Source organism: Setaria italica, chromosome I (genome assembly GCF_000263155.2).
Source record: "Setaria italica strain Yugu1 chromosome I, Setaria_italica_v2.0, whole genome shotgun sequence".
In the NCBI taxonomy this organism is placed as follows: domain Eukaryota; kingdom Viridiplantae; phylum Streptophyta; class Magnoliopsida; order Poales; family Poaceae; genus Setaria; species Setaria italica.
This window is the reverse complement of record NC_028450.1, coordinates 35,838,700-35,863,506: the sequence shown is the minus strand read 5'-3', so window position 1 is coordinate 35,863,506 and position 24,807 is coordinate 35,838,700. Positions and strand designations below refer to the sequence as shown.

At 47.6% G+C, this 24,807-nt stretch overlaps 3 protein-coding genes across 3 annotated transcripts; 1 reads left to right on the top strand and 2 right to left on the bottom strand.

The window, feature by feature from the left end:
• The first annotated feature begins 5,839 nt into the window (after nucleotides 1-5,839).
• LOC101754377 (transcription factor BHLH094) lies at nucleotides 5,840-8,029 on the top strand. Its single transcript, XM_004953557.4, has 6 exons — nucleotides 5,840-6,364; nucleotides 6,484-6,711; nucleotides 6,838-6,972; nucleotides 7,052-7,375; nucleotides 7,458-7,542; nucleotides 7,863-8,029. Exons 1-6 carry the CDS (start codon nucleotides 6,104-6,106, stop codon nucleotides 7,898-7,900), a joined length of 1,071 nt encoding a protein of 356 aa, XP_004953614.1. The 5' UTR covers nucleotides 5,840-6,103; the 3' UTR covers nucleotides 7,901-8,029.
• Nucleotides 7,921-11,700, bottom strand: LOC101755453. The gene is made up of 5 exons (XM_004953559.3): nucleotides 11,124-11,700; nucleotides 10,505-10,584; nucleotides 10,070-10,188; nucleotides 8,987-9,063; nucleotides 7,921-8,257 (listed from the first exon to the last, which is right to left on the bottom strand). The coding sequence occupies exons 1-5, from the start codon at nucleotides 11,362-11,364 to the stop codon at nucleotides 8,232-8,234; spliced, it is 543 nt and encodes a 180-aa protein (XP_004953616.1). The 5' UTR covers nucleotides 11,365-11,700; the 3' UTR covers nucleotides 7,921-8,231.
• Nucleotides 11,701-12,705: 1,005 nt separating this feature from the next.
• Nucleotides 12,706-16,195, bottom strand: LOC101753980 (tubby-like F-box protein 5). Its single transcript, XM_004953555.3, has 4 exons — nucleotides 15,147-16,195; nucleotides 14,950-15,037; nucleotides 13,811-13,943; nucleotides 12,706-13,716 (listed from the first exon to the last, which is right to left on the bottom strand). The coding sequence occupies exons 1-4, from the start codon at nucleotides 15,543-15,545 to the stop codon at nucleotides 13,047-13,049; spliced, it is 1,290 nt and encodes a 429-aa protein (XP_004953612.1). The 5' UTR covers nucleotides 15,546-16,195; the 3' UTR covers nucleotides 12,706-13,046.
• Between the last annotated feature and the right edge of the window lie 8,612 nt (nucleotides 16,196-24,807).

Sequence of the window (24,807 nt, the reverse complement as noted above, 5' to 3'; positions counted from 1 at the left end):
TGGCGACATGTACTGTCTCGGCGACGGCGACCTCAGTTAAGCAGGTTCAGGTATGGTGATCATCAGATGCACGGCGGGTTGCCGATGGTGTGGCGCAGGGGCAGAGACCCATGATGCTCCCGGCCGGCTGCTGATGAGTGAGTGGTGACACGGCTGAGGTTGATGTGCGCAGCCAACTGCTTTGCCGACACCCTGACTAATCAAATCAACGGAGTCAGAGTCTCATAATCTTTCATTATGAATGTATTTGGATAGGAGGCAATAGTGACCTTGTGTACTATGCTGCAGCAGGGGAAAAAAACCCCATTTGGTGGAGCTTTGTTTATATAATTTCAGGGGAAATACCTCTGGTTTCCTAGTTCAGCTGCTACGTAGACCTTTGATGATAGCTCCACACAAGAAAACTTGGGTCCACTTGCATGAACACGCATTTAGATTTCCAGATGGTTATGTGATGACCATTGAGGTCTTGACTCTTGACGATTCCGAGTCCCGCCCACTCCACCGCTGCATACTGGTCGGACCCTCGATCGAACGACTATCTGAACTGAAGCGGCAGTGTGAACAGTTTTTGGAACTTGTGAGTTTTCCATTTCAGCAGTTGGAGAGACCCCTGTTCCCTTTGGCCGTGACATTGTACCTTGCCCTTATCTTCACAGTCACAGCTGTGGCGAGGCCAAAAGGCGCATCGGACAGGAGAGAGCCACCCGAAAGCGTAGCAGATTTAGATGCCCCCGCTCGATCTCAGGGCGGGCCTATTCCGGATTGGAGGCCAGCAAGCTTGACGACTACCAGATGGCAGATGCTGCTGCACTGCACGCACCTTATGATTGCCGCTTGTAGGTTTCTCGTGCAAGCTTCATTGTCTTCCAAAATTATAAACCATGTAGGCAGTTGAGTACTTCTTAGCAAAATGTTGTTACTCCAAGATGAATGACTGACATGTGGGTCTTGTGCCACATGTCAATGAGGCATTAGCTTTAATAAGCGGAAAATTGTAAATATGCGCGCTCCATCTGTTTTGTTAGGATATGACTTTGACCAAGAAATATTCTATCGATATTTCATCTATGTGATACAAAAGGTATACTAATAAGAAAATATTTCTAAGTACGGATCTAATGACATTATTTTTATGTCAGATAATTCTATATTAATAAAGTAATTTTTAGCTAAAAGCTTATCCTAATGAAACGAAATAAGCCTTGCAATTTCGAAGGAGGGATTATATATGCTCTCAATTGTCACGAATATCAAATACGGTCGACAGACACTGGTGTATACTGTTCTGTTGCCCTACATCATACCAGGTGTGAGTTCAATTTTTAAGATCCCATTATTCAGCACTATATCAGGTTTGTTGTCTCTTTCTTGGTTCATGTACACTGAATCTAATGCTAAGAGCTCTGTTGATGAGTGGAAACCCCAACAATCAGCATAATGCTGTGGTATAATGAAACGAAATAAGCTCGGTAATTTCAAAGAGGGGGAGTATGCTCTAAATTGTCCGAAATATCAAATATGGTCGATAGATTCTCGTGTGCAGGGTTCTGTCGCCCTGCATCATATCAGGTGTAAGTTCAATGTTAAGATCCCATTATTCAGCACCATATCAGGTTTGTTTGTTTCTTTCTTTCTTGGTTCATGTACACTGAATCTAATGCTAAGAGCTCTGTTTGTGAGTGGAAACCCCAACAATCAGCATAATGCTGGACTTGAAATCATGGCCACTCAGATTCACCCAAGTCATTTTTCTTGTCAGAAAATGGGACTGTAAAGATGAGGTTGCTGCGGTGCCACCGTGCCAAGTTGACACTGCATGAGAACAAAAGTTCGAGTGCCCATGATGATGAAGCAAGGTGAGGTGCATCGTTGAACAGGAGATGATGAGGGTGCTAACAACCTCTTGACTCTGGAGTAATCCAGTCGGTTTCAATCAAAGTCCTGGGAAAAAGAAAGTGCTCTCGATGGATGTGTGATGGGGAATGCCGCATCTGTGGTCTCTTTTGAGGGATAGCCTGTAACAAGAGTTGGTGACAAGGAGATGCAACAAAGCAGAGGGTGGTGGAGACGTCTTAATGGCAAAAACCTTATTAGTAGTTCTCTCATGAGCCACCAAAATCATTACTTTTTTTGTCTGGTCATGTATTAAGGTGCATGGACCAAATCTTATAGATATCCCACATAAATAAGAATCCTTTTTCAATATATGCAGGGCATATTAGGATCTAAAAAAGACAAATATTGCAAGTTTTGACCAACAATTAGTATTATATGCATGATTAATGTCCAAAAGTTTTATCAGCAGATTCATATTTCACATATCTTCAATAAGATATTGATCGGTAACAAATGATAATTTGTTCTAAAAGTAATTAATACTCCCTCCGTTCTAAATTGTAGGTCGCTTTAGCTTTTTTAGTTTCATATATATTATTATGCATCTAGATATAGTGTATGTCTAGGTGGATAATAATATCTATGAACCTAGAAAAATCAAAACGACCTAAAATTTGAATCGGAGGAAGTAGTAAACAAATTGTTTTCAAATGCTAATATGCCTTACATAGAGAAAAAAAAACAGAGCACTCCGTATGTAGCGGAGCAAAGTAAAATTCTCTGATGCAAACTCATATTTAGATACCGTTGACGTTGTTTTTCTCAAAAGGCCATTTTCATACACAGCCACCTCTTAATGAGAACAGATTGGAAACAGAGGAATTTTCTCATATACGTACATTAAAATCGAGCTGTTTTCAATGGCATTCAGATGTGCAGTGCTCAATCTGCTTCACTTCTTCCAGTCGTCATTGCTTTCAGCTTAGGGCCTGTTTGGCAACCAAGTGTTAAAATTTAACACCTGTCACATCGGATGTTTGGATGCTAATTAGGAGTATTAAATATAGGCTAATTACAAAACTAATTGCACAGATGAAGTGTAATTCACGAGACGAATCTATTAAGCCTAATTAGTCCATGATTTGACAATGTGGTGCTACAGTAACCAATTGCTAATGATGGATTAATTAGGCTTAATAGATTCGTCTCGCGGATTAGCACAGGGTTCTGCAATTAGTTTTATAATTAGCTCATATTTAGTTCTCCTAATTAGCATCCGAACATCCGATGTGACACTGTTAAAGTTTAACACCTCGTATCCAAACACCCCCTTAGGCTAATCCAGCACGCTGTCCAGTCTCTCTACTACAAGCGCCGTCGTCCTCCCATCTGTCCACCGGGCGAGGACGCCACTTGGACGGGTGGACCAGAGACCAGCCGTGGTCGGGTTGGGTTAGCTGGCCGGGCCAACGGGTGGTCGCCGGAGGTGCCGGATCGTCATCGCCCCGCCCCGACACCCCCCTCCCGCCGCGGCATCGGCACGCACGGCGCATGTGGGGTGTCCGCCCAGGGGGTGGCTTTCAGGGCCCCTGTTCGGCTGGACCGGCAGAGATCCCCTCTGCCCCGCCTCCCGCCGGCAGCGACAAATAGAAGACAACCCACAACGCCCCCACACCGCGCTCGCAGCGGCGCCCAACGGCCTGCCTGGTGCCTGCGCTCGTCTGCGGAGAGGGGACGACGCCGGCTGCAGCCGCGCCCGGTCAGATCAGGTTGCGTACTTGCCTGCATGTCCCGTATTTTGATCGGGGCAAAAAATGGAAGGGCAGGGACAATGTGAGCACTTTCATGCTCTGCGACATGTACAGGCTCAAACATACTCGTGGTCTCCCAAAGCGCGGGCACGAGCTTTGCCACTGGGAAACACTGGCGTTGGCGTCGTGTCGGCATCGGCATTGTTAGGTGTGCTCGTGATCTACAAAGCTCTAACACCTAACAGGGCTTCTCTCTGTACTTTTGGCCGACTTGTGCGCGTGCCAATTGCCAATACAAAGGGCAGTGTAGCTCTTTCTGGAACTCCAGCGATCGATCCATGGCTGATGACTCAGAAGATGTTCGGGGTGCAATGCATGGGCGCCAAGGTTCCAAGTACGGGCACAGCCCGGTGATGGCCATGGCCATGGAGCCTTGCCGCGGAGCAGTCGTGGTGCCTCTCGAGTTCGCGGCCTGTGAGGGGCGCTGGCGTCGCACATGGTGCCGGCACGTCGCCAGGCACATCCGTCTCTGGCTCTCTGCTTCGCTCTCGTCCCCTTCCTTTGCTCTCTTCTTGTTTACAGTAAGGGCCGCTAGGGCCGCCTGTTAGCGTGCACGGTGGCCACTCGCCAATCACCGTAACACAGACTTTTTGTTTACACCCCAAAACGAATAAAATTGAGCTTCAGTTCATTCGTTCAGGTTTATCGAACAAATCGGCGGCATCATGGCCGCAAAAACAACAGAAGCACAGGCATTAGCTAGGGCCGCCAAGTGCATGCATGCGTGTATGCATGTATGCAGTGTGTCGCTACTGTCCGAGAACAAGGCGAGACTGTTTCAAGCTTGGGCTATCGTTCGGATCGAGCAACAGAGCAATGGGAGAAAGCATATGTGCACACGCCAAAATGCAATCCTCCTGACCTTCATCCATCCTGTACACTGCCAGGTGAAAGGCACCCGTTCTGGTCTCTGCGCATCCAGATTCAATTATTTTCTGATGAAGCGATATGCCCTGGCCTTCACTTTCGAGCTTCGATTCCTTTCAAAACGCGATGATAGAGATCTGAACGCTATGCTTCCCGATTCGTGTCAGGACTGATCATTGCTGGACCAGGCGATGTGCACGTGTACAGTGGCACGGTGCTACTCCTCCCTTTGCTTCCATTTTTATTTTCAAGGAAAGTTTCGTTTCCTTCAACTTTGAACGAAGAAAAATGTTTTTTTTTATTTGACAATCATTCGCTGTTTGGATGAGATTCGTAGCTATATATGTATCCACATAAAATTGGCGATAAGATCAAATTCAAAAATCATTTAGATATTGCGTGTGCTTTTCTTCACAAAATCGTTCAATTCAAGAACAGAGATCATAAAAACGGGAATTTCCAGTGGGGTTACTATTATTAATCTGAGATGGCCTTACCTGTTAATATGGAGAGCCCACGTGGCAGGTAACCTGTGGTGGCTGGTGAGTCACCGGGGCCCGGCCAGCGCAGAGAGGATAGAGCTGTCCATGCTGTTATTGGAGCAGCTGTCACCTCCCCAAATCGTCCTTTTGTAGCCTCAGGAAGAAATTTTGGGCGCATCTCACTTTCAGCACACGTACAGCTGGAACCCCTAGCTAGTTTTCAGTTGATGCTCTGATCTCAGACTCTCCGAAGAGAAGCCTTTCCGTTTTAATCTGCACCCTGTTCATACCTCCCAATGGAAAGCATTTTCAGGACGCGTCAATTATGAAAAACTTGCGCATGAGCCAGGTGCTACGAAACTAGGAATAGAACCTAAACCCCCTTTTGAACAAAACTGATATGCTACTGACCGTGAGGATCCCACGTGTCATAGACAATTTACACATTGATAGCATACGAGGGGCTATAGTTTTTCCGGTGACATGCAATAAGGAAATTCTCAGCACAAAAACAAACAAACAAACAGTTTTTCGTAAGCATTGATCTTTGGGTGTTGCTGATTCTTTGGTGCACCGTGCACAGCTGAGTTGCGGTCTATGGGTAACCAAAGGGCCCGCCCGGCAGATTGGGGCCCTAGGAGCCACTGCATCTGCCAGCTGAAGAAACACACTGCCCCACACCCCTTTATCCAGCCCTACCTCACATGACCGCACCTAAAGGCAGGCAGCAGGGCCAAATCCAATCTCCCCATGGCCAATGCAAGTACCATCGCCCCCAAGCAAAGGCCCTCCCCTATCCATCCACCCGCCGTTCTCCCTATATATATGGATTGGGAAATTTTCCAGGAGGCCACAGACGCAGGGGATCGAAAGGGACGCGCAAGCTTCACCCACAAGACCCTCCCCCCACCCTACGCTACCACGCCCGCACACCTCCTGCATAATTGCCAGCCACGCTGCTCGAATTCTCTCTTCATCGGGGGCTCACAGCTCACGCGCGCGCCTGCCTGCGCCAAGCAGCTGAGCCAAGGAAGCCTTGTCGGGCATCGTTGGTTTTCTGCTTAGGCCACAGCGCTGAGCTCGATCGCCTCGGGAGGGCTGCAGATGGCGCGATGCCAGGGGACCGTCGAGAGCCTGTGCCAGGGCCTGCTGGACCTCGACGACGACAAGTTCGGCGCAATGTGCAGCGCGTTCGGCTACCTCCAGGAGTGGCCGGACCTGGGCGCCATGTGCGGCGCGAGCCTTGGCGCGCCGGCCGCGGCGGCGCCGGGCGCCGGCGACGGCAACGACACCTCCTCGTGCAGCGGCAGCGCCGGCGCCGGCGGATTCAGGAAGAGGCGGCCGGACGCGTACCTCGACGCCAAGGTGAGAGATTTATGCTATCACGGTGCAATCCTCTACCGGAGATGTGCACTGCCGTAGTGCCGTGCAAATTCGATTGAAGTCTTTGACTGACGCGTGTGTCGAAACTTGGCCTTGGGCAGGGTGATGGCAACGACATGAGCAAGAGACCCAGAGGGAAGCAGCAGCAGCTGGGTGGCCTCGGTGAGATCGCGGCGCCCGGGAAAGGGAAGCAGGAGAGGCCAAAGGCGGGGACCAAGAAGAAGGCGGAGGCGGCGTCGACGGCGGCGGCTGCCGGCCAGAAGACCGACTACATCCACGTCCGGGCACGCCGCGGCCAGGCCACGGACAGCCACAGCCTCGCCGAGCGGGTACTACCCACAAGCCACAGCTACCATTTTGCACGCTCGATGATGCCGCACATCACCACCGATCCTACCTTGCGTATGCATCCTGCTGCTGTCAGAACTCAGAATCAATCGCCGAATGTTGTGCAGGTGAGGAGGGAGAGGATCAGCGAGCGGATGAGATACCTGCAGGAGCTGGTGCCCGGGTGCAGCAAGGTCACCGGCAAGGCCGGCATGCTCGACGAGATCATCAACTACGTCCAGTCCCTGCAGAAGCAAGTCGAGGTACTGGCCGGCCTGCTTCGTCTTCTCTGCTTCTTCCAGTTTGTGCGATCGCTCACCGGAGGCTCCTCTCCTCTTGCAGTTCCTGTCCATGAAGATCGCCGCATCCAACCCGGTGGTGAGCTTCGACATCGTCGAGGACCTCTTCGGCAGGCAGCTGAAGCAGGCGTGCAACCCTGCTGCCCTGCCCGCGATGGCTCTGCCGGCCGGGCAGCTGGAGCCGGCCTGCCTTCAGATGAACCCCATGCAGCAGGTGCACCCGTCCGCAGCAGCAGGCTCCACCTGCTTTGGGCTGGACATGGTCGTCAACAACCTGTACCCGCCGCCCGCCGCCGCGAGATGCCCCGTGTCGGCTGCCACGCCGGTGACGGCGGCGGCCGGGCCGTCGATCGAGCCGTGCCTCAACGTACGTGACCGGGAATCCGTTGTCCTCGACTCTGCTAGCTCCCGTTCTCTGAACTGAACTGAGTGCTTGGTGCTCCCTGCAGGTGAATGGAGCTGCTGCTGCTGCCTGGGATGTTGGCTCCCAGAATTTGTTCGGTGGATTTGATGCACAGTTTCAGTCAGTAGAAAGTGAGTAACTGCTTCTCGAACGCCAAGCCTGCAGTCACTCTGCCTCATGTGAAATGAAACACAGTAGTGGTTAGATGATCAGGGTTAGAAAAAAAGGACCTCCCTGAATAAGGTTACAGTTTAGAGTTCAGAACGAACACTTGCCATCACAGAATTGTTAAATCTGGCAGCTGATTAAAGAACTTTACAAAAATATGAGCACCTCGAGTAATAGTTGCCTAATTTTTGTGTAAAATTGGGTGAACAAATTCATACTTGTGTGAATTGTGCCTCTCTTCAGCATAAAAAAGTTACTGAATCCAGCTGCTGCTTTCTTGCAGGTGACTGTTTGCTAGACAACCTCAAAATGGAAATGTAAGAAGAATTAATCCTCGTTACTGGAGTTTTAACCACAGAAAAATTTGTGGCTGAAGATTCTTTATTCATAGCAACTGTACTAATGAAGTATTCTGTCAGCAATGTCAATACAAGTACATTTCTAGTGTTCTATGTATGTCTGCTACAAGCCTACAATCCCAATTTCTAAATGTTCCTTCTGAGCCAAGCTACACAGAGGGTTCAGAACTTCAGATTACAAACAAAGCACTTAAAATCATGTTGCCACAACAAACCAACAACAATATACAACACTGTATCACCTAAACTGAAAGTACAACAAACAGAAGCCACCATCTCTCACTTATCTTCCTTCAAAGCACAGACTGTTCACCAGCTTCTGCAAAGACATAATTCGACCTCACTTGCAATGAAAGTAAAGGATATTCACTTTCACAATATACACTAAAACAACCACTGCAAAGTATTAGAGTATATTGGGATATCAGCTGAATCTTATTTCAATATTTACGAGTACCTAAACTGACAGAGGCACAGAGCACGTGATTTGAGGGCATTGAGATACCAGTTAAATCATGTTTCTGTTTTCATGAGTACAACTAATTACTTTTGAATCCCGGAACATGTCTTTGTTCAGAACTTATTAGCAATTTTAGTTTCAGAAACAAAGTTTTGCTCTCATTGTGGCTAGATCAACAAAAGTATTAGCCCAAAAACCATTTATAAATTAGAAATTTGTTGATCTGGAACCATAATATTACTCCCTCTAGACCAGGAGCTCGGATCCAACCTTTCCTTCCCCCCCATTGTGCTGATCTCGTCAACAAGACTTCAGTGTGCAGAGGAAACAAACTGTTCTTTATTGTTCACATGTTTAGCCGTCAGAAAGGTCCAAAATAGCTAGCAATTATTTGATACAGGACACTGGATAGATTTAAAGACATAAAACAAACTATTTTCTTGCGATTCAACATGACTAGATGCTTCTTGCACTTATCCATAGCCATCCCTAAGCTTCGTAGCATAGCACTATAGCAAAAACCTTTATTTGGTACCCAGTCTTGTTTTCATGTAATGCTTGCAACAAGAGTAAAGAACTCGAACCAACCTTTGCCTGGCACAATGATAATTGGTGCTGCTTTACAGTTGTGGAAGCAATACTCACTGACACTTCCCTGCAGCACACTACAGTACAAAGGCAAGATATACTTAGAAATGCAATCTCCAGCTCATGTTCAGCAATAAAATATGAACTAGCACCAAAAGGTAGAAAGAACAGATAATAAAGAACATTCAATTGCATTCATTTGCTTTAGTGCCCAATCCTTCTTGTCATTTCAGATCGGTTCAGCAAATTATCATGTTCTTTAAAGGGCACTCTAGCCATTGTCTTTTCATGCATTTGTACAAGTGCCTCACCATAATTCAGGCAATATGCCGTTTCTGATACTGATCAATTAGACCTGGATCATTAAATTAGAGCATGGGTATAGCACTCAGCATTTCTCAGTAAACTTCCGCAGTAGGAGATCCAGGCATAGAATTACGGGGACATAAAGAGTCGTTTTACACCATTCAAAAGGGAAAAGGTTAGCATATTTCATAGCTGACTCTTGCGAGATATTTTTCTATAAATGAAGACCTTTTAATTTTCCAGGCAAGAGGACCGTACATGCCCTAATTTGAGTATCATGCTACCAACAGTAGATCGTCCTAAGGCCAGCAATCCCTTAACAAGTTAGCATACAAATATTTTTCCTTGTTGAGTGGAGATCCTAAACATGACTTCATATCAGAACTGAAAAGTGGTTCAGTACTCAGAATTTTTTTTGGGAGTAATTATGGTAGATGTTGTACAGACGAGCAAAATTTTTGCATCCGCAACTTACAAGCAACAGGACAAGTGTATGACCTGTATTGCAGGAATTTAATCATGGCAATACTCCAAAGAAGATCTGTAGATCGAACAAAAGATGTGAAAAAGGCATTTGCATGACAACTTTTAGGATTGCACGTAGCATGGAAGATCTCATTGTGATGGGATAGCAGCAGAATTATGACAAGAAAATCTGCTACTTGCAAAGTTGGTCAAGAGGCCCAGTACCATAAGCTCCCAAGTCCCAAGCGAATCCAAAAGGCCTGAGTGTCTAAATGTGGCACAAATATAATTGATGGTTTAAGAGTCGTATACCTTTGAATAAGTCCTCTACCACGTGTACCAAGAATGACAGCTGCTGGTTTCAGTCGGTCTGCTTCTCGGCATATAACTTTACCAGCATCTCCTTCAACAATCCGTGCCTTGGTACGGACCTTATAAATTTCCAATTAAAGGCACACTTATTAACTCCTTGAGGAAAATGTGGAAAATAACCAAAAACAGGAATTCACAAATGTGCATACTTCACATCAGCTCAATTTTAGTCATCAGAAATCATTTACTAGCATATACTAGCACTATTTTTCTAGAATGCAAGGCAGTAACTGAGGTATGCGAATTAACCCTTGGCGTCTTATACATAACTATCAACATAAAATCCTTGTATGTTTTATATATGTTCAACGTAAAATGCTTGTATAAGAAGCAGCATAACTACACGCAGACATACTAAGGGTGAAGAGATCACACCAATAAAGTCTTGAATGCCTCGATAGCCAGATCCTCCATTAGCTCCCGACTTTTCTCATACACGATATCATTATGCACACCTACACAGATCAAACTTCACATTGAGCCAGAGCATCAGTTGACCACAAATTTAACGTACTCTTTCAGCGTTATGCAGTTCAGATGCTTGATTGATCTTTTTTAACAAAATGCAAAATATGAAGAAACACCTCCCGTTTGTAAGATCTGAAGTGACAGCGCTATACTATCCTGACCTTTCCATTCATCAATCTGTGGCATCACCAATCATGCTTAACATGCATAGCAAGACAAACATAATTGGTTCGCTCAACATGCATGACCAGACCCCCAGACGTAACTGATTTAAGCCAGAACGCTGGATACACGAAGAAGCCGCCAAATCGGGGTCAGATGTCCAAATCAGTCGACACACTAAACAATTCGAACTGTTAATTAACTAGTCGTAAGTTCACCAACCTACGGCATAATCTAAACTGCCTTGAAGTTAATTAATACTCCTACTTCAGAATTCAGGATAGCTAGATAGATGGAGTAAGCAGGCAGGTAAGGTTTGGAAGGATGTGTGTATGTGCGGCGGCCGGCGGGGAAGGTGCTCAACTGGAGACGGCGTGGACGAGGTGGACCGTGTCGGCGATGCGCGCGATGTGCGCGAGCGCCCAGTCGAAGGCGTGCTTGGAGTTGGGGCCGAAGTCGACGGCGACGAGTAGGTCCCTGCCGCGGCGCCGCTCCCCGGTCTCCCGCTCGAGCTCCGGCGGCGCGTCTGGCACCACGGGAACGAGGTGCGGCAGCACCACCTCCCGCCAGCTGTACTCCTCCACGTCCTCCTCCACCGTCTCCATCGACCGCTCCCTCTCCCCCTACCTTTCAGGAAATTATCGACGGCGGTTGCGGGCGGCGACGGAGCCCAGAGCACGGCACGCTTTTCCCTCACGGATGCGAGTATATGGCCGCACGGGGATTGCGGTGGTTGTGGCGAGGGCGGCCGCATTAATTCCCGGCGGGGTTCCGTGTAGGCGTGACTCGTGGACTCGTCGTCTCCTTCGTTGAAAATTCCTCTGAATTTGCCACCAAGAAGAAAGGCGGATCAAAATTTCCTTCCGTCCCCTTTGAATTTCTACGGTTTTTCCTACGAGCTGAAGAGATCAATTCAGTCTCATCACCGGCTGATCATTCACAGCGCGTACTGGTGGTAGCAGGAGGAGACGTGACTCGTTGGTCTGAAGAAAATTCAGCATCAGAAGATGTGCCTCTCCAAGCCTACTGGCATCCATGTCAGCAAGGCACCAGCCGTAGCAGCCTGATCGCGTCAGCGACCTCCTCCTTCTAGAAGATCCGGTTCAGTAGACGGAGATGATCTCCTGCTACGTCGTGACGGCATGAATCTCCTGTACGAGCTCTCGGCGCGCTGCATGGTCATGGGTCAAAAAAGAGGTGGCTCACGTCATCGCGTGGGAGAAACCACGGGCGATACGGGGGCAGCCGCCACATATCGGGGGCCTCGCACGTTTCGTGGGGGACGCGCGGCGGCGCCGCCGCCGTGTGCGGTCACACGTCACCGCGCTGCCCTCGAGTGCGTGCTCGTGGGGCGGCGGCAGTGTCACGCAAACAAGGACGAGGCAAGTGGCTTCCAGCATGGCACCATCCCGCCGAGGAAGAAGACAGCCACAAAGGGGGCTTCCTTGCCTTCAGCGAGGGAGCTCGCGCTGTCGCGCATGCGCATTGCGCTGCAGTCAGAGGCCACTGCACAGTCCGCCTAAACGGGGCACTACGCACTAGCATGTAGCATCCATGGAGCGGCATGCCCGTCGTGATGGGGGCGGAACGCGGCGAGCGACATCTGTTTCTCTCGGTCGGATACGGACGAGATCATGCGGACAACGGGGGGTGATGGGTTCAGTGAGTGAGATGGCCAGGATGCGGAAAGACATGGCGGCAGATGCGCCGGCACCACATCGCTGAATATCCGCGAGCAACTGCTGCACGCGCTCCTTTTTCTTTTGGGTGGGAGCAAATCATGGATGCCCCTGCTGGTGGCGCTCTCGTGATGATTGGCGAGATACCCAGCTACCAGTAATGGCAGTTGCGTGATAGCAGTCTCATGCAACTAATTGCCAGATCAAAATGCTGCATTAGGTCTACGTATCAGAACATCAAGTAGGGAAACTGAGGAACAGACAGCAGAAGCAAGCGATGATCTGCGCAACCCTGGATAGCAAAGGTTCAAAATGAGCAGGCAAGCAAGATGATCACAACGTCCATTATCCATAAGGCTGTGATACTTAGCAGCCAAACATCCCAACAATAATACATAGGGCGCCCTAATACATTAACAGTTGGATACACCAGGTCGCTCAAATCTTCCAATGGTACAGATGTCATTTACCTGTTTCCACCTCGCAAGCTACCATTTTGCCCAGGCAGTGGCTCAGCAAGGCCAGAGAATTTACATCGCCCATGAAGCAGGTTGTATCTGAAGTCTGAACATAAGCAAGATCCGCACCCTGCTTTACACCTCCTTAGGTTATTCACACGCGGGTTTGGTGTCGAAGCTGGTCAGGCAGATCGCGAAGGCCTGGAACGCCGAGAGCGGGTACCGGTAGTCCATTGTGAATATATCCTTCCCTATCTTCCCGAACTGGAGGATCACCTTCTCCTGCTCCGCCGCGGGGACGTTGAGGGAAGGATCAACAGAGGCAACAAGCTGGAAGTTCTTGACCGATGCTACCGTGACGCGCCCCCGGAAATTGAGGCACCAGCACTGAAGCTGCTCATGCCAACGAGGGGCTTTATTCTTCAGAACTAGAGGCGCTTCGCTCGTACAAGCTGGCCCAGACAGATCAGCACTGAGGCTTGTCGACGAAAATTCTACAGCTGGTTCCTTTCCTTTGGTACTCGGTAATGTGGACGGCTCATCAAGTGAGTGGATGGTGCCAGTAGGGGTTGGGCACTTCCCACCCTCCTGAATGCACTGGGCTGGGATTGAGTGCATGGTGCATTGCATTCTCCTTGGTCCCCGGTTGCGTAGGACGGTGAGCTCATATGTGACTGTAGCAACATTGTAATTGCCTAGCGGCAGTCTTGGTGATACTTGTTTCGACTGCCTTTTGCTTGGTTTATTGTTTGGTAGCACCACAGCATCAGAAGGAGGCTGGCTGTCAAAGATTGTGAACTTTGTGCCAAGAAAGTTTGGCCTGATTCATGAGAAACAAATGGTGAGGTTAGTAAAGAAAGTTACTAAGACAAAGTAGAATGATCATGTCACTTAAGTTGACATAATAAGCTTACTTCAGTTTACCAACATAGGTGCTACTGGAGTGAGAGAAATCATTAGACGCCAATGAGATCACAAAAGAAGTCCTCGTGGCACGCCTGACCTTACGAGCTGCAAGCAAAAGCTTGTCGTTCTCCACATTCAGAGCTGTGTAACATACAAAGTCACCAGTAAGTGATGTGTTTTCACATTAATTGAGCACATATAAGCTTCAGTATGGTGTTCTGTATAAATAATTGTAAAAGTATTATGATCAAGACTTATATCCTAAACAGGAGGTGGAGGCTGTTTAACAATTCTGAATGCATCCTACTCAATGGCACACCGAGTTTTAAGAGGATAGGACCACATCCACATTAATAAGGGGCCAAGGGAGTAGATATCTGTGCACATCTGGCACAAATAGGAATGTGCATAGAAGTCGTACACCATGGATAGCCACAATTATGCATTGTTGCCTATTCTAGTAAAACATAATGCACCGCTCTTCCAACAGTTGAGCTCATCTTTGAGCCCTGCTATGTTTGTTATGAATGTAAGGAAAGTAACTTCAATGTGATCAGACAGGTATACTCACAGTCTGTAGGGGACGCTCACAGATCACTAATTACAGCTGGCTTCTTTCTCAGACCAGACTAGCAGCCAGCCAGCCACTAACGCTCTTGCATAGGAAAAAAGGTATCTATCCGATTGTCTTGGAGACTTGATTGTAAACTCAAAGCTGAATTTTGCATAGCATGCTCAAACAGACAAGCAGGGTAAGAAAACATCCAGGCGTGCAATAGGCTGTGGATGAGTGGATCCAATGCTCTTCCATGAAGTAGGAAATATTTTGAGATATATAAAAGAACAGAACCATATTGCTGTTTGCGTGACATGAACTAGGCATTTGTGATGCCAAACCTATTCCTATTTGACACATATTCAACTAAATGAATAAACCATAGAATTAACTTCCTTTTCCACGTTTACATTATTAGATTTGCATTGCAAGGACATGTTTATTTGTGAGTTTATTCTTGCAAATTGGCACTAGAGCAAGATAGCCATAACTAAAATAGTTCATCTTCATGCAGACACACTACTACGAAAGGGATAAGAACAAAACAACTGAACAAGAACACTAAATCAACAGCCAGGCATGAGAACTTACATGGGCTGAGCCCTAGGTAGAGGAGATATGTGGATGTCGCCCTGTCCCTCTTCACAAAGCACTGCACTGGCTGCTCGCGAGGCCCGGGCTGTGCAAAGTATGAAGTTAAGCATCAAGGCATCCAAACACTACACCTTACACGGTAAACTTGCCATGAACTCATGACATCGGAGGACATTGATGTAGGAGGTCGATACCTGTTTGAGGGATATGGGAAAGGTGATCCTGCCGCACTCCTCGAGCGTCTTCACCACCTCCTTGGTGACCTCGCGCCACGAACGGCAAACGTGCGCACACAACACGACCTGGCGACGCGCAGGCCACGTCGCCTCGCTGGCCTCCACCCTCTGTATCACATCCAGCAGCAGTTCCGGCGGTAGGTTCGCCCACCGCCCCTGATGCTGCTGCTGCGACCCCTCCTGGCCGTGGCCATGGCGCTGCGGCTGCGGCTGCTCCGACCACAGGCCAGGCCAAGAATGGCGCGACCCCGCGCGGCCATGGCCGGCGCGCCCGTCGGAGGCCCCGGCGCGCCTCGACATGCTCCCGATGCCGTCCCTCATCTCCTTTAGCTGCCCCACAATGCTCTTGAGAGACATTGCAGCTTACGGCAAGTTCCTTTCGCCTTCGCCGAAAGAAACAGCTAGTGCTCCATGGCAAGATCCGCCATAACTAGCGAATCTAACCCACAAAAATTGCAGGGGACAGCTCATAAAGTAGTTGACATCACTCCCGCATCTACCCCCCAACTAAAAAAGCTTGACTTTCTTCAACAGATTTGAAGCACGGGACTCCCAAGAACAGCTCAAGAAGCCCAAATTTTGGGCGGGTTTGTGGAGATGGCGAGCAAAGATCCCACCTTTCTTCGTGCGGCGGCTCGGATCTGGAAGGAGGCCGCAATGCAGCAACAGGGAGCCGGAAAAATTGAGCCCCCTCTTCACTTCGATATCCCCAGGATCTATTTTCTTCAGCTCCGCAGCTCGAAAGACCAAAACTCTCCGCTCAAGAACAGATCAAGGAGCCCCACTTGCGCATCTGCGAACCGTTTCCATGGGATTTTCCCAGCTCCTGCTCCTTCTCCCCAGGAGCTCCAGATCCTCTTGCCTCCCTCTATACGCTGTGGATTTTGGCTTCCACCTTCCAGGCTCTATCCCTCTCCGCTCTCCAGTGCCGCTCCCCCCTCTCTCTCCTCACTGCAGCTCTTGTGAATTCTGCGCGCTTGTGTGTGGGTTTGTGTTAGGCTGAGGATAAAAAGGGTTCGGGAAAAGTGGGGACGATTTTTTTAAGCACGGTGGGGCAGCTTTTGTTTTCTTTCCCTGAGCTTTCACTTTTCAAGGTGTTTATCTTTCCTGTGTGGTACTTGCAGCTCATCAACTCCCAAAACTCACAACCGCCCAGCAAGAATCCTATGCAATACTGTAACTCCAGTAGAACACTGTATACGCACAAGCGCACAACAACCGCTCTCTACCGGTTGCTGTTCTGGATTTGAAGTTGATCTGCACTGATGAGGTAGCTGAACAAGTTACTGCATGGTAAAGCTACTTTTTTGGGTTAGAATACTTGACATCGACCAACTTTCATGTGAATACTTGAATGTCTATTGAAAGGGAAATTAACAAGCTGTACAGCTTCCAGAGCAATGAAGATGGCAAGCTAACACATGTATTTATCAGATGTGCTTTCTGTGATAATTGTTGACGTCAGAAGTTATGTGCGTAAGTTTGAGAAAAAAGCGACATTCATGAACTTCTGGGTAGGAAAAGGCGCGTGTGGTCCTAAAAGTGCATTTCATCCACAGTGCTCTAGTAAATTACGTCCTGATCTTACGGAATATGTCCCGTACCAAGAAATTTCCTTGCAAGTTCACTCCACGAGCCCACGATCGCTCACTTGGTGGCTCTCAAAAATCTAAGAATTCAGATAAAATTTACAGTCGCACTATTTATTAGGAGCTCAATGAGTTGATCCTGTCGTCATAAAAATATTTTCCTCTCCTATAAAACTACCTTTTTTTTTGAAATTTTGAAATACCAACACGTTCTTCCGCCGAAATATATACTACTCATTTTCTTTTGCACCCATTCCTGATTCTTCCACTATAGCAGCAGCCATCACATCACGTTTTTTTTTAGAAAAATCGCACAATAAAAGCTGTTGTTGGACCCTTCTTCCCAATGCCCCCGCGTCGCTCCTCCCGGGGCGACTCGGCCAGATGCTAACCCCCGCACCGCCACCCCTCTCCCTCCGTTCCAACCCCTCGCTGCTGCCTGAGCAGCTTCGACGGAAGCCCGCCGGCTACAAGGAAGGTGGCGGCGAGGCATTTCTTCTCTCATGCTGTCGCTACCCGCGTCCTCGTTGGCCGGCCATCGACCTCGCCAACCGCCTCACCAGACCAGGCCCGCCGGGGCTAGATCCATGGTCCCCCACGACCTGATCTATCCTTTTGCGAGAGTGGATCCGGTGGTTGGAGGCTGGGGGAAGTACTGAGGTGCGTGGGCTCGTCGGCGGCCATGTCAGCTCGACTGGGAGGCGCGACGGCCATGATGCCACGAGGAAAATGGCGGCCGGGCACTACGCGAGGAGGACGTGCGACGCCGGGTCGCTGCGGCCGGATGCGAGGAGCTGCGCAGGGTTGGCCAGCGCGACGGATGCGAAGTGACTGCTCGGTAGCGGCCCGCCATGTCGGCTCGGCTGGGAGGTGCGACGGCCATGATGGTGCGGGGCAAGTGGCGGTCGGGCACTGCGCGAGGAGGATGTGCGACGCCGGATCGGCGTGGCCGGATGCGAGGAGCTGCGCAGGGTCGGCTGGCGCGACGGATGCGAGGCGACTGCTCGGTAGCGGCCCGCCATGTCGGCTCGGTTGGGAGGCGCGACGGCCATGATGATGCGAGGCAAGTGGTGGCCGGGTGATGTACGAGGAGGACGTGCGACGGCGGCCGGCGCGGGTAGATGCGAGGATGCGAGGAGTTGCGCAGGGCCCGCCGGTGCAACGGATGCGAGGCGACTGCTTGGTACCGACCTGCTACAGGGCAAGCAGCATCCCATCATGGGACGAGGAGTCTGTGGCCATGGCGACCGATGGAGGCATGGCGAGGCAGAACCGCGGGTGCGCTCGGATCCACGACAGTTGCTTCGAGTCTGGAAGATTTTCTAAGTCAGCAAAAATAGCCCCCAGGTTGGCCTAGGGTGTGGCGAAGACTTCATGATCGGCCTACTCGAGATCGGCCTGCAGATTGCGGGCGCGTAAGGGACGCCTACGTTGACCTCCAGCGTTGTCCTGGCCACCATTGACGGCGCCATTGGGTGCCGGCGAGATGGGCGGTGTGTCGGCCGTTGCGGGGGCGGCGGGTGGCCCACGAACGTGCTCGGCTCGTTCCTGTTGGCGGCACCTACCGCGGCCTCGGTTCCTCTTGTTGCACCCTTCCTCCTGGGAGGAAGTTTCATCGTCACGAGGAGGTTTGTTGGCGGAGACAGCGAAGACTTCCCGATCTTATGATGCAAAGCTTCCATCATCGCCCTCACCGTAAGGGTTTGGGGTTAGGGCGAAGCGAGGGACCTGGAACTCACCGCAGTCCGGAAACTGGGTGGGTTCGGGTGGGTCGTCAAATTGGATCTGGAAAGACTCTACGAGTATTTCGGAAAACACGGCAGCCGAGTTCTTGATGCCAAAAGGGGCACGGGGACAGCCCTGCACAAACCTTTCGGGGCGTAGTGTCGCCTCAGAGAGGTTGATGCACTCAGCAATGGTGTTGCTGATGTGATTGAGCCCCATGATTAGATTGAAGGGCGTAGGTGGGCGGGTTGCCGTGAGAATGTGTAGGGCCCTCTCCGAGAGAGAGATCGCCGACCTGCTGGGCAAGCGGTATGATGATTCTCGGGTGAAGATCTTGCTCCGTCGAAGCAGATCCAACGGATGTCGAGCTGGCGACGGACGTCGAGTTAGCAAAGAAGACGGTGGAGTCGGAGTCCACCGGCATGCTCCCAAAGCGGAGCTGGATCAAATTGGCGAGGAAGTCCTTCATGCTCTCGGGAAAAATGACGTCGGGGCGTGATGCCATCGAGCTCGCTGGGAAGGATCTCACAATCACCCCTACCTGGCGCACCAACTATAGGATTTAGTGACCGGCAGTCCACCAGGGGTTTACACACGTGGTAGATTTGTAGGCGGGAGAGATCGTGAGACCAAGAACGAATGGTAACATAGGGATGTAAGGTTTACACAGGTTCAGACCTCCGGAGAGTAATACCCTATGTTCTGGTGGATTGTATTGTTGGTATGGGATGCGAAGAGTCGATTTGCCCTCGAAGCCATCCCTGGCTGCCTTATATAGGCTGATGACCTAGGGTCACAATCGGATACGATCTAATCCTAGTCAGTTGTTAATGGAAAGCAATCTGAGTCATTTTACAATAAGTATCCCGTGATATCCGAACTGAATTGATTCGCCCGGCCTCCTGGCTTGTGCTCCACGCGTTTTTATGCCTTGGCCTCTACGGGACGGTCAGGCAGGACCACTTGTCAGGGTCGACCAGTATCCTGATCGATGGGGATCTTTATCCCTCAGTGGGAAACATCTATTCTGGAGCTCCGTCCAATCCCTATTCCCTTCTATTTTGGCCCTGGTATTTTTGCTCGATGATTTACGTGGCAAATGTGCTGATCAAAATATGTATTACTATATTGAAGTTGCAATCATTTTTATTGCTTGTGCTAGTTAGTAGCTCCTTTTTTTTTGAAAACATCCTCATAATTATTAGGATTCTACCAGTAACTTTGTGAAGTAAGTTACATTAATTTTGCATCACATATAAAGTAACTTATCTCTGATTTAGTTTTACTTATCTCTTATTTTGTTTCATATGTGCCATTTATTATATTTGGGCGAGAACAGTTTGATATTTACACGAGAAATGAACTAGGAACACATAAACTTTCTTGTCAGTTTGTTTATGTGAACGATAAAGTAACAAATCATTGATTTGCATGAGATTAGAAGTAACTAATCATTTATCTACATGAAATAGGAAGTAGCCAGTCTTTTGATTTGAAAGACATAGGAAGTAACTTATCATTGGTTGACATTATATAGGTAGTAACTAGCCCGTGATTTGAAACACATAGGAAGTAACTAGCCATTACACTAGTTAGGAAGTAACTTCCACCTGGCTTTTGAAACTCACAGGAAGTAACTAGATTTTTTCTGGACCTACTTTCTTTTGCTATGTTTGCCAATTGTAGTTTCATGGTGTGTTAGTTTTATCATAGAATTTTACACATTTAGTGATTAGCAAAATGCTGAATTTCTTTTTGTTTCTAAAAGATGGAGTAGGGTTATAAGATTTTTCATATTCAGTTTCTGTGTACAAGTTTTTCTGTCATTGAAATAATTAAGCATAATGTCATTGTTTTGATCTAGATAAGTTCCCGGTGCGCATGAAATTTGCAGATAATTTTTTTGATGTTTTATCTGATAAATAAAGTAGTAGTTTAGGTGCCTTTCATTTAGAAAGTATGGTGATATATCTTTATTAGCTTACTTTGTAGCCCTTTTTGAAAGTGCTGCTAACTCAGTCCTGTTGTACAAAGTTTTCATCAACTCCTTTTCTATGTTTAAAGCATACCACATCAGTTATTCCTATCAATTGATCAGTGCTTGGCACATATTCATCATGGGCTTGTTCGTTTGTGCTACTTTGCAGCGGCTGAAGCTGCAGCTGCAAGCCCAAGTAGCTGAGTTGTTGCTTGCTAGCTTCAACTGCAAAACAGCCACAACTTGCAGTGGCTAAAAGAAGCACAACTGAACAGGCCGCATGTATCTACCAAGCATATATCATCTCACCATGATCCCTGCAATTATGCCATGTTGATACTCAATAGCATTTTGGTATGTTACTCTGCCACTAATGCATCTGTTGTTTAGCTCTTGGTGAACGCTCATAATATAATCCTTATGTACCATTTACACAGGATCTCTTAGCCATGCTTACTTTAGTCAACCTCATATTGTTGTTTGGTTCAAAATCACAAAACCTGAATAAATAGTGTTAGCTATAGGCATGACATGTTCATGGCATCTCTTTTGATGTTCGTTTTCATTTTGAGGTAACAGGCAATGTGCTACTACAAATATGGGATAGGAAGTAACTTATTATTGATATTCATGAGATTTAGAAGTAACTACTCATTTATTCACATGAGATAGGAAGTACTTTGCCACTGGTTTAGAACGGTCAGGATGTGACTAGTTATATATTTAAATTAGATAGGAAGTAAATTGCCTTAGTTTAAAGCACATAGGAAGTAACTAATCATTGTTTACATTTGTATAGGAAGTAAAACATTCCCCTAATTCCCCTGATTGGAAAATAACTATACATCTATTTACATTAGATAGGTAGTAACTTTTTGCCCCTAGTTGAAACAGATAAAAAGTAGCTTCCTCCCCTCCTTGCAACATTTCAAGTACAACTAAGATAGTGACGATGCATATTCTGGAGGTATGTCACAACCATACACACCTCCACCTCCCAATCATGATTGCTGCAATTTTGCTATACATCCATACTCCATGTTTTTGTTAGGTCAGTTTTGCTAGTAATGCAACCCCTATTTTTAGGATTTTAGATAATTTTTCAAGTTTTGGTGCTGATGGGAATTGTGCTTTACTTGGGATAAAAATGACCGCATGCGCACAGTCATGCTGTAACATTTGTTACTTGGGATAAAATAATCACTTGCACACCTTCAACTAATCTAAACATATGTTATCTGATCTAGTGAGGTGCCTTTTGTCATTTTATCCTGATATGAACATATCACTGACTTAAAAACAGTAGAAAGTAACTTATTTTGATACAGGTTTTCTTATTCTAATATAATGAAGTTGCAAGTGTCATTGCCAATTGCACTTTTTTCTTCTTTTAATTACCACAAACTTTTCTTTTTTTTATGGCACCATATCTCTGATATAGTACCTTGAAAAACATTTCATTGCATGCACATGGCATTTTTACCATATATATAGCTTGCATTTTCACATATGCTTTATGTGTTCTACTAATCTGGTGTAGAAAGTAACTTTGATCTTACCTAATTGAGGTAGAAAGTAACTAGTCAGTCATTTGGAACACATAGGAAGTAATTTTGTAACCGATTCATATGACATATGAAGTAACTGTACATGACTTGGAAAAGCATCCGGAAGTAACTTATCACATGTCCACATGAGATTGAAAGTAACTTTTTGTTTTCTCTCTTCTGAAAATGGGGCTACTAAGTATGACTTTGTTTGTTATCCTTTTCAGGGATAGAGATCTAAATATGAGGTGCAGGGAGAAGTATGTTTTATTTTGGTTGGAGGCGCTATATTATGTACATAGTGTGTGATAAGATTGCCTGTAGATATGAATCAATCATTATCTGATGGATGTACCTCATTTCACTTTGAAATCTGGATTAAATCTAGATTATATTTATAGCTGATGGAATTATCTGTACATAGTGTGTTATAAGATTTCCTTGTAGATATGAATAAGTCATCATTTTGATGCACCAAACCTGGATTTGATGCACCACATCCAGATTTTTTACTTTATCAGGGCACATATTGTTTTGCTGCGTTTTTTCATGCTAAAATTTCCCTCATCCTTTTTTTCTCACCAATATTTTTTGTGTGAGTTTTACGTTAAAATTTCCGTGCTAAACGGCTTGGCGCATAGGTAGCTGGTGCACGCAGGAACCTCTTGCATGTTGCTGCCCATTCGATAAATGGTTTGGAGAATATGGGGGCTCTCCTGTTATCACTAAATGGAGAGGGCTCTCTTGCCTTTTTTTTCTTTTATTTTTTCTAACTATGACCTCTCAAGGCTGTAATCTTGTATTTTTCTGCTATACCAATTGAAACTCGCACTATCTTTAAAAAAAAGCGCACAATAGGTTCAGCAAGTTGCACACCCATGTGATCAGACATGAAACTCCCTCATGCTCATGAAAAAAAAATCAACACAGGAAATGGTCAATCAAGGCACATAAAAAGGAGGAGGAGGAATTTCCCTCTCGACGAAGCACAAAGATCAAATTCCTGATCAGCAACACCGATCCTACTGGACATGATAGCAGACGGTGTGTGTGCTCGCACCCTTTTCATGAGGATGACAGCTCGTTGGGTTGCCATTGGCATCATCGCACCATCTCTTGCTCGCTCTGCATTCAAGGCATCGGCATGGGCACTCACAAGGTAGCCGCCGAGAGCACATTCATTCCATTCCATTCCGTTCCGCTCCGTTCCTATGCGTGGACGTGGTGACCACGCCCACGCCACCACCATCTCGTCCCCGGCCGGGATGCCGGCGCGGCGGCCAATAACTCGCCATGTTCAGGCATCATCTCTAGGAAGGCTCTGCTAATGCAATGATGAGCAGGGGTCTGTGTGTAAATACGGCGTCGGTGTTCCAAATCACCAGCCGGACACGGATAGGACGGCATCAGGTGACAGTACGTGTGAAAGTTTGTCAAAAAAGGTGCAGGTTTATGGTCAATTTTCGACGGAAGCACATGATGGTGTGCATGATCCGGAAAATATTTTTGGGTTTGCACGTCATGAGGCTCCCAATCATGTTCCGCGCTGCGCAATTGGAGCCTCTTTTCTTCATGCCCTTTTTGACCAAGCAAGAGGCAACGTTGGAGAGGAGCTGAGCTTGGCACTGCTCAAGCATTTTGTCCACCTAGACCTAGGATTTTTCTCACTCAGTGATGATGATTCATCTTGGAATCCTGCATTCCTAGCGTGCAAATTTCACAGTCAGCACTCAGCACTAAACTTCATGGGAAAACTATGACGTTAAGCTTTTTCTTGAAAAAAAAAACTTCTGTGCAAAAAAACAGGTGGCCCAAGGTCTTGTTTAGTTCACCCCTAAATCCCAACTTTGGCACTATGCAAAAAGAAGATTTCCCATCACATCAAACTTGCGGTACATGCATGGAGTACTGAATGTAGACAAAACCAAAAACTAATTGCACAGTTTTGTTGTACTTTGCGAGATGAATCTTTTGAGCTTAATTAGTCAATATTTGAACAATAATTCACAAATACAAACGAAACACTACAGTGTTGCTACAGTAATTTTGACACCCTAAAGTTAGGCAACTAAACAAGACCCAAGTTAACCTGATCTCTAGCTGACTAGCTCCGCGCCCATGTCACTGGGCACGCAAGCCTGCAGTGCTGACTGGACGCGCCACCTCATCTTGGCTCGTGATGTGGTGGCCCAGTCAGCGGATGCAGATGGAACGGCTCACCTAACTACATCTAGGAAGGATGGTAATCAAGGGGTTAACTCGCAGCCTATTTGGGCAGTGGACCTCGTCAAGCGAGGAGGTGAGGACCGTTGGTCCCTGGCGTTTGATTTCAGAATTTTTTTTCCTTCAAGTTCCCTCGCCACGATGACCACCGGTCCCTCTTTAGGCCGACGCTGACAGGCAAGTAGGCCATACTTTAATCTCACCCTTTGATCGATGCCCCCCCCCCCCCCCCCCCCCCTTTTTTTTTTCTTCCCTTTGTTTATTTTCAAATGGGCACCATGCAGAAAGGTTTCATTTCTCACAAGTGGTCTCCCAGCCTCAGGGACTTTCACATATTTTATTATGCTCCTGCACTTTTTAAATCGAAGAGAAGAAGATGGTTTATTTCCATCACTCATTTTCCACCCCCACTGACTCTGTCAGGTGGGCCCAGGTGTAGTGCGGTCCACCTGTCAGTGCCTGGCCCGGTCAAAAACACTGTGTGCCCGGCCCGGTGTGCTGCTCCCGGCTGCAGCAGAGGTGATAATTTTTCCAAGTGGAGCTCAGCTCACCCATCG